This window comes from Caretta caretta, chromosome 11 (assembly GCF_965140235.1).
Source record: "Caretta caretta isolate rCarCar2 chromosome 11, rCarCar1.hap1, whole genome shotgun sequence".
Classification (NCBI taxonomy): Eukaryota; Metazoa; Chordata; order Testudines; family Cheloniidae; genus Caretta; species Caretta caretta.
Genome location: NC_134216.1, coordinates 74,427,159 through 74,437,036, shown reverse-complemented (window position 1 = coordinate 74,437,036; position 9,878 = coordinate 74,427,159). Strand labels below are relative to the sequence as shown.

Below are 9,878 nucleotides of genomic sequence, written 5' to 3'. Positions count from 1 at the left end.
TCTCTGGCTTTCTGACTTAAGTTATGATTGTGAACTTCCAATTCAGCAAGGGGTGGAAGTCTAGCCTGTCCCCAAGTCCTCAAAAATAATGAGTTGAGCCCCAAGAAATTGAGAGATTCTTTTTAAAAGAAATCATGAGATTTAAATAAACTTGAGGGTTGTTGTTTTTTTTTATTTGCCTTCCAGGTTTAGCCTTTTAGAAGTCACATTTTCAAGCTCTTCCCTACTATCATGAGGGCCAGAAACTTACTTTACAAAAAATGCAATTCTCAGAGTCACATGATTCCAGGAACTGGGGCTTTAAGAAAATACACCAAATAATATCGCAAGCCTTTTGATAAAATCATGAAAGTTGGTGACTTGGGTAGCAATCTTAAAGTTGCTTTCACAGGGCAGCACGACAACAGCACCAGCCATTCTCTGCAGCATGAGCCAGTCTTCCTTTCCCAAAGCTGCACCTGCTGAATCCCAGAAGGATCTAGACTCCCTCCCCCCTTGCCCTTCATTCTACATTAAACTGTGTAGAAAGCTGGTGGGAGTCCATGGACTTTGCTGTCAACCCCACCTTGATGACACCTGTTCCAAAGATTAATCAGCACCACCACGATGCCTAGATGAGATCAGCATCTGGCTGAAGAACAGCTGACAGAAAAACAACCCATACAAGTCCAAAGTGAAGCTGGTCAGAAGGGGAGAGTGAAATTATCCGGAGAAATGGCCATTTTACAATCTCCATGCCCACACTCCACCTTCCACTGGGGGCATCTGTGAAACTTCCAGGTCCTGTTTGACTTCATACCAAGCTTACAAGAGCAGGTAGCTTCAGTGGTGATGAGTTCCTTCTCCTGGCTCCAATTCCCCAGGAATCTTCACCCCTACTGTTCAGCAGAGACCTGGGCCCAGTGATCCAGGCATTAGAAACCTCCAGACTGGACTGCTGTAACTCTCCGTATCTGGGTGTGAAGGTGACTGCAATGCGGAGGCCCCAGCAGCAGTCCCTGTCCTCAGTGGGATTGGCCACTGTGAATGCAACAGTCCTGTGCTGTCAACCCTTCACTGGCTCCTATGCCTAGCTCTTAGTCTTCATCCTCCAGGCCATCAACAGGTTACCACCCAGCTCCACCAATGACTACATCTACATGCACAACCCACCACTAAAGCCAGCTCCACTGGGATAATGCATCTTTCAGAGCTCAAGGTGAAACATGAGAACCAGAGAGGACATTCTTGATTGATGGGATTGGGCTATGGAACAATTTTCTCAAGAAGATTAGATTAATCTAGAGCCTGACCACTTATGGGCCACGCTGCAAGACCCTCCCACCAGAGCCAAATTTACTGCGGGAGGGAATGGGCACATGGAATACCCCAAGCAGAGCCTCATCTACCATGGAAGAGCAGAATCCACAAAAGGCCTGCTAGGGACTTTGCCATGCAGATCTAATTTACCTGGGGGGCACTTATGTAGTGCAGTGATGGGCACTCTAGAGAACTCTGAGATAGATTATGCTCTCTTTGAAGCTTTTCATTATCTATAATCACCATTATCACCTGCTTCATGCTTCATTCTGGCATGTTTCACACTTATGTGGTGAAATGATGTGTTCTGACTGTTTTATTGTAGCTGATGCAGAATAACCTCAGAAGGCTGCATGATGATGGTATCTTATGATAGTTTTTTGGAACATTGACAGGAGAATCTTCCTTCTCCTAGGTTTCTATATGTGGTCATGAACAGAAGATGACCTAATTGGGTTAACTATCTTCCTGTTTGGGAAAGTATGTAGGTAGGAGGTTAACGCTGGAGCATGGCCTCTAGGATATGAGGTTACAAATTATGGTTGGGATTTTCAAAAGCACCTAATGTTGGTCTAACTATGCTCCAATTGAAGTTAATGGGGGATAAGAAATTGACTTCCATGGGAACAATGTGTCCAGTCCATTGATGAGCTGACTGACCTCTGAACAGACCAGCAACTTCACTAGGTTTGTGGTAAAGATGCAGAATGAAGTCTTCTCACATGTTAAGCACCCACTCGTGTATGAAAATAAACCTTCGGGTCATAAACTGTGAAAACCTCAGACACACTATATCTACTCCCTCCCCCCATCTTCAACGAAGCCCTCCATCTCCCAGAACTTTGTCTTAGAGAAATGCCACCTTTAACACCATTTGTTGTGTTTCTGCTCTGTTTCAGATCTCTTCTGTAACCCCAGAACTATAGCTTATGGCCCCATTATACCCAGGAAAAGGAAAACACTTTTGCCTCTTTGCCTATTAATTTCAGCAAGATTTTTTGGGTTTTGAGAGCACATCCATTCCTTATTGGCAGTTAATGTTTTTGTAACGTTTTAACGCTGCAGCAGGCTTCTTTAAGAACAATTTTAAAATTATTGTAAGTCTATATAAGTTGTTTACACAACTTGTTTGTATGTTTGCATACAGTACACACATGATTTGTTAAAATGGGGGAAGTTAGTTTTCTGAGTAGCATGTATGCTGGTTGTATTCATTTCCCTCTTCTTTTAGATTTGCACAAGAGATCTGGAAAGACAGACTTTCAAGCTGAAAATGTTTTGGGAGAAAATTAAGGCCCTGATCCTGCAAACACCCATACATATTTAACTTCATGCACTGTGAACTCAATGGAGCTAATCATGTGTGGATAGTTAAGCATGTGTATGAGTGCTTGCAGGATCAGGGCTAACATTTTGAGACTAACTCAGCAAGTGCCATTCCGTGGCATCCATTGTTCCGAAGTCCTTACACAGTATAAATGCTTAATTTATTGCCTCAGTGGTATAGTCTCTTACTGATGCGCATACAGATATTTTCATTAACATCTTTTGGGGGGTATATACCTCTTAAGATATACAGCAGACAATTGTGGGTTTGACCTCAGAGAAATTTTACATTCAGTTCACTAGTAATAAGAAATGTGCTTAAATGTCTACAGATTGAAATGATCAACCTATTGCTGCTAGCAGAATATCAGAACTTCTTTTGTTACACCAAGAAATATTTGGAAAACATTTAACCAGGCGAACAGTTATGAGGCCTCTGATGGTCGGGCAACAAGACTGATCCAAGCAATTAAATAGGAGACATAAGCTATGAAGATCACTAGCAGAAACAAAGACGGTATTATAATTAACTTTTTCTTTTTATTTACACCACAAGAATAACAAGTTGTCATAATGTGGTACAAAATACTGGACTCCTAATAAAGTTGAAATTGAAATTGGTACTGTCGGAGAAAGACACCATTGGCCAGTAAAAAAACAAAACCAAAAAAACAAATAAAACAAAAACAAGAATGAGAAAAAAAAATTCCAACTCCACCAAGTAAAAGAAAGGACCATCAGAAAATTTTAGCACAAAGAATGCTACCATCACTTAAAGTAGGGTCCATACAATAAGAGTGAAATTGTGTCTAAATTACAGAGTAAACCGGTAGCTGCTACCAATGGTGACATCATACTGAGCATGTATAGGTATAAAGTAGAATATAATATAGTTACAACTTTGATACTACATATCTGTAATAAGCTCTTGGGTGAATAATGTTCAAACCCATCCCCCCCCCCTTTTATATATATATATATATATATATATATATATATTATATATATATAAGTTTGTCATTCTCATAAATTGGAAAATAGCGCCTCCACTATGGAGCACAGAAAAGTGTTAATTTATTTTCTTTCAATAGGATACTTTTTCATCAATATCAAAGTACATGAAGCAGAGCTGAGAACAAGCCCAGCTTCGTCACAATGAAGAAACATTTTTATTCCTTTTGATGTAAAGTCTTATTTTAAACCACAGTGCTTGCACAGTACACGACTGTTTAAAGTGAAATCTAGTGAGACATTTCAAAGTAATTAAAAAAGTTAACACAGCTGTGCTGAAGACTTAACCCTTTAAAATCCTTTTTTCCCCTCAAAATGAATGATTAGATGTGTTAAAGGAATGAGCCCAACTCCCCGCCCTCCCAGCGAAGAGAAAAACAAAACAAAAAAGTCAACAAAAAGAAAAAACCCAACCAAATTTTTGTTTTAAAATGACACAGGCAGTTTACTATGTGTGTTCTGTGTAGTTTCCCTAAAACACTGTTTTCCACATAAATACAATAAACTCTATTATTGGTATGTCACAAGTGCTAGATAAAATTTTTCTTCTTAAAATGAGAAATGTATAAGTAGTCCTTTTTATTTATCTTTTTACAATAAAAAGCACAATTTCTTAAGTTCAGTAAGATGCAATTCCCCCCACCCCCACTCTCCTTCCTTTTTTGTGTGTGTTTGACAGAAAATTGCCTCAACCTTTGTCTCTGCAAATCCCATGAGAGGGGAAATTTTGTTTTTCAAAGCTGCCAAGTTTGGCGTGCAAAATCTGTAGACAATATAAAGACATGCCAACCTTACAGACCATGCAACCTCAAGGTGTAGGAAACTTAAAAAAATATATTCATATATATTTATATATATATATATATTTATATATATCAATGCCCATAAAACACATGGGCCCAAAAAGTTTACAAAAAGGAAGAATGGAATGAATACATGACTGCGACTAATAAAAAAGGAATGTTTCGTATCGAAAGTAAAAAACAAAATGATCAATTGTGTACTGCAAACTGGGACTCGCTTCTCTGCAAAACAATTTGAAGATGTTGCTTAGTTTCCAAACAGGCAAAAGAAAAAAATTATTATTGTACTGGGCTACCCCAAAGGCTTGGCTACAAAGTGATGCACTGTGTTGCTGGCACAACTTCTGGTCTCTTGCTGGTGGAGCTGAAGTGCATCATGTTTGGGTTCAGGAGGGGAAATAGTAAGGAAAGGGAAGGAGTGCTCATTTAATCTACCTGCAATGCACCTCTTTGGTGGCTACTCCAGAGAGTTTGCTAGCATTCCCCTCAGGACTGGATGCTCACTGACCCAGGGCTGAGCAACATTTTCTTAGAAGGCTACTGAAATGAAGAGGCCAAAAGCTCAAGAGGTGAAAAAATGGTGGTCTCCAAAACGAGGATCTCCAAAACAAGGACCTCCTTTCCCTTCTATCTGCACCAGTCAAGGTCAGACAGGCCACGGAGCACCCAGACATGGCCTGTTGAGTGAGTGTAGCCAAGTAAGGTTTTAGCCAATCCAAGTGATCTAGACTTTGGAGTAGACTGATGAGTTGTGAAGTCTTGGTAAGTCTTTCCATTGATGGCAATAACTTAATGAAATGATTTAAAATAAATGAACAATGCATCTTGAAAGTGACAAGATGGAAGTGTACTGAATATTTCAGACTATTGCCAATCATCTAATTTTAAAGAAATCAACTCAATCTGTCAGCAATTGTTCACAAGGAAAGAGGAACACAAATATTTTCCACAAGTGATACCAAGATTGTTAATAAAAAAAGGGTTAGGACGGTCTAGATACAAATAGGATCGTGTATATGTTGATATTGCCAACATTTATGAATGGGTAAATGATTTAAAATATGAAATCACAGGATTCCACAGCCAAATTATGTTTTAGATCACAGCAGCAAAGTGGTCATTTAAAAAACCAATGCATACACATATTTTGCATTTTTATATTTGAACCTTACTGTTAGAATATGCTGAAGACAGTTCTAATAACCAAAACATTTCATAATTTTAAAGGTACTTGGGTTAGCAAACTCAAATACAGTAGTGTCTGTTTTTTAAATTGCATTGTAAAACAAAGCAAAGAACCCTCTTGCGCTTGCTCACTTGTATGGTATGTTTCAAATTCTTTCCACAAGCCTGAATTCAGTATGTTCTGAATGGAATGAAAAACCTACATCAAGAACTGGAAAATAAGTTAATACAAAATGACCCTGTCAGTTGTCATAATAATAAAAAAAAATTAAAAATACCCTTGGTTGTTCAGATAAAGGATCTGTACTATCCTACTCTGCTTTGAAAAGGTACATGTGTCAATTTGGTCTCCTTTAGTCACTTAACTCCACAACTCAAGGATTATCTGCTTATACTGAGGGCCAGCTCCGAAAGGCAATAGGGAAAAAATCAAGGGAGCTGAAGATTAAAACTCTCTCACCCAACAATGACTTCATCTTAAAAATAAATTTGAAAAAAAAGTTCTTTGGAGGACTAAAATTACAATTCTAGCAATGGTGGTTCAGAAAGATGCTTAGTGTGCGTGAGTGAATGCTAGTTGCCTCAATAGTGTCTGGCAAGCCTTCAATATGGTAGCTACTAATGCCATATATAATCCTCACCACAATCCACATGGAGGATATGATACATTACCCATTGTAATACTACTATGCTTAAGGTAAAACTCCTTATTTTCTTTACACAGCTTCTATCACAGAACTGAGGAAATATACAATCATTGGTATCATACAAAAGAGACCATTGGATTCCCCTCTTTTAGTTAAATGCACGCTTTCTGAAAATAAACTCTGACAATCTGCAACAGTTCCTTACATCTGTGAAAAGCTGCTCACTGTACAAGAGACTTAAAATAATCCCCACAGAAAGTAATGTACATGCATGAGATTAGGGAAGAAAAATGTTGACATTGTTACCATTCAGAAAAACAACTGCCCAATGTAAAATAAATGTAAGATTCACACAAACAAGGCTTCTTTAGGGTTTTTGTGAAATATCAATATAAAAATTAACAGGAAATTCATAATCTTTGCTTAAAAACTCATTTTTTTGTTAGAAAACCTTAAATTAAAATACAAATGTTTAGGGTAGTTGCCCAGTGGCTAATGTGTTGGTGTTCTGAAAACTTTCCAAACTGTAGTTTGAAAATGCTCAAGTTTCAAACTAGATCCCTCTCCAAAAGCACCTTTACATTCCAATTAACAAATAAATCTTTCATTAGAGACCTTTCAATGGCTACTTTTACAGTCTGCATTTATTATATATATTTTATATAAATGCATTATAAATATTTATCAATAATTCATAAGAATCAGATTTTTAAGCTTGGAATACATTTGTTTTATTTATATATATATACACATACACACACACACACACACACACTCACACTCACACTCACCTAACAATTTAAGCAATATCTCATGCGAGTTGCTTTTAATGAAAAGCATTCCAATCTTAAAACTGCAGTTGTGTCTATTGCATGCTTCAACAACCAGATTGGTAAATTCAATTTCTACATAATGTCTGAGAGAGAAATGTTTGAAAATGTGTTTTCAATATTGGTTGAATTTCAAAAATCCAACAGTATTTGCCACTTCCTTGGCAACTACCTTAATTTTTTTCCCCACAGCAATAAAACAAAACAAAAAAAATCCAAACTTCAGACAGTTTTGGAGATGCTCTATCCAGCTGATGCCTGCTTCCAGTAATCATGCCAGCACAAACCAGTCTTCCTTCCCGATGGCAGTTCTTGGCTTTCCCAGAGGAAATATGTTGACAAACTGCTGCTGTTCTTTTTCTTAAGGCATTGTTCCTCAAACTTCAGAAAATCCAGCTGCACCAAATCCATCAGCTCAATTAAAAAAAAGGCACAAACTCATCTTCAGATGGCTTTGGAGTTACTAAAGCCGACTCCTTCTGAGCTCCATTTCCTCTTTTTTTTTTTTTGTATTTTTTTTAAATATATATGTGTGTGTGTGTGTGTATGTGTGTATATATATATATAGACTAGTCCTCTTTCCCCCACCCTCCCCATTAAAAATACACCATCTTGCATTTGTTCTGGTTTTGAAGAGAATGTCCGACTCACAGGTAGGCGAGAGCCATTTAAAAAAAAATCCAAGAAACAAAACTACAAGATGGGTTGAGTGGTTCAAACGGAGATTGCTGAATTGTGGGTAATCAAACTTTAAGCACCAGTTTTAAATGAAGTTTGTTTGTTTTTGTGTTGTTGAATCTTTAATTATTATTTTTAGAAAAAAATTGACAACTTTGCCAAAGACTTTCATGGGCTTTGTTCCCCTTATGGCTTCCATTGAGGAGCAGAAGAAGAGTGCCCAGCATACATGCTTGTCTTCAACACTGCTGCTCTTCACCAGCATTTTTCCTTTTCTGTATATACTGTATACGTGTGTATATATATGGAGAGATTTTTCTGTTGCTGTGTTTTACACCTGGTTGTCCCTTCTGTATTCTGTAAGAAAACCATGACAGGACGCAGGAGTAACAAGAGAAAGCTTCTTGGCAGAGCTTCAAGACAAAGACGAACAAACAGGAGAACTCCAGTTCAAAGGTGAATGCTACAGGGGAGGCTCCTCTTCCATGGGTTCATCATCTGGTCTGTAAACAATTTCACCCAAAGGAGGCAGGATGGGTGGAGGGAGAAAAAGAAAAAAGGGGAGGGGCATGACAAGGATGAGAAATTCACAGTGTGCTGTGTACAAAAGTGTTACACTTTCTCTTCCACACTAATGTGTGTTTTACCCAAAATGCTCACTAACACCCAGTTTGCAAACCCTCCCCTACCAACCCATGTAAGTTTTACTCACCCAGTCTGTTAAGAATTAAACCGTCTTTCAAACTTTTTGGAGAGTCTGCTACAAGTGGAAAGAGAAGCATTTCTCCAGGTTTTCTAAAGTTCAAGATCATCACACTGAGGAGCTGACACCCCTCCAGTCTTGATGAACGCGTGTGCTTGGCTGCTTTGGACCGGATGAGACAGTGTGTGCGTAGCATATTAAGATTCAAGACATGGTTGGCACTGTCAGCATTGTCCTGGCTAGTCTGAGGGGGTGTAATAAAACAGAGGGGCAGGAGCCACTTACTGTTGAAATAATTACCCTGAAGATACTGGGAATGTGTCCAGTTAAAAGGAAATGACAAAAAAATGAAGTCAGACTCTGCACTGCATCACCAGATGGTTACACACATCATTGTCCACCCTACTAACGGCTCCTATCTCTGAGAATTGTTAGATGGATGGAAGTGAAGGGAACTCACCTCTTGTCAGATGGCTTCACGCCCACTGACAGAGATGCCATGGCTGTTACTGTTTCTGCTTCTTCAGTCTCACACTTCTGTGCCTCGATCAAGGAGTACCCCACCGTGGAGGAGTAACGCTGGAGAGAATGCCAATACTTGCCTAAACGAGACATACGAAAACAGACTGTTAGGCCAGCTGTTGCACCACACAGTTATGATGTTATGAGTTATTATGAAAAGTGAGCAGACTTGGGGCTTGGTGCTTTTAGTGTCACCACAGTCTTGCACTCAGATTGAGCCTGATACTTGAAACCTTATGGGTGAGATTTTCAAAGCATTCAGCATTGGCCTATCTGAGATCCCATTGAAGCCTTTGCTAAAACTCCCACTGGTTTTTCAAAGCCAACGCTGGGCACTTTTGAAAAACTCTCTCTACACATATAGGAATCATATCACCTACCAATTAAATGCAACCACATCTGAGGATGTCTCATCCCTCCTCTCCAGAGCCTATGGAGGGCTGGGGTTTGTGTGGGGAAGACACATCCATCCTTCCTCCTCAAATCCTATGCAGCTTACAAGGAGAAGTAAATACAGCCTGAATCTGTATTAATTTATCACGGGCTCCCCCCTCCCCCACTCTCAGGGTTGCAGCTGGGAGCTGCAGCCTGGTGGTGGGGTTCTTGAGGAGGTGGCACTGGAGTAGTCTTGGCTAGGGTTACCATACGCCCGGGTTTTTCCGGACGTTGCCTGTTTTTTGAGCCTTCGTCCTCCGTCAGGGTGGATTTTTCAAACCACAGGCAATGTCCAGGGGGTTTTCTGAGCAGACACTGCAATTTAGAAAGAGCTTCGATTGGTTCGCTTCCTGATTTGTCCCTCCCCCACATCGACAGCTGATTGGTCCATTTTCCTGTAGCCACAGTTGTCAGATCCCACCCACTCAGGCCCCCAGCT

General features: G+C 39.4%; 1 protein-coding gene and 1 pseudogene across 12 annotated transcripts in view; both read right to left on the bottom strand.

Moving 5' to 3' along the window:
• Positions 1-3,050: 3,050 nt before the first annotated feature.
• LOC125645026 (uncharacterized) lies at positions 3,051-4,350 on the bottom strand (annotated as a pseudogene).
• HDAC4 (histone deacetylase 4) overlaps positions 3,146-9,878 on the bottom strand; it is a 475,906-nt gene continuing 469,173 nt past the window's right edge. For all 12 annotated transcript variants that reach the window (XM_048870012.2, XM_075118165.1, XM_075118166.1 and 9 more), the window contains 2 exons: positions 8,943-9,084; positions 3,146-8,282 (listed from right to left, as the gene is read on the bottom strand). In XM_048870012.2, coding sequence (XP_048725969.1) covers positions 8,243-8,282; positions 8,943-9,084 — 182 coding nt within the window. In that variant the 3' untranslated portion in view covers positions 3,146-8,242. The remainder of the gene's footprint in view (positions 8,283-8,942; positions 9,085-9,878) is intronic.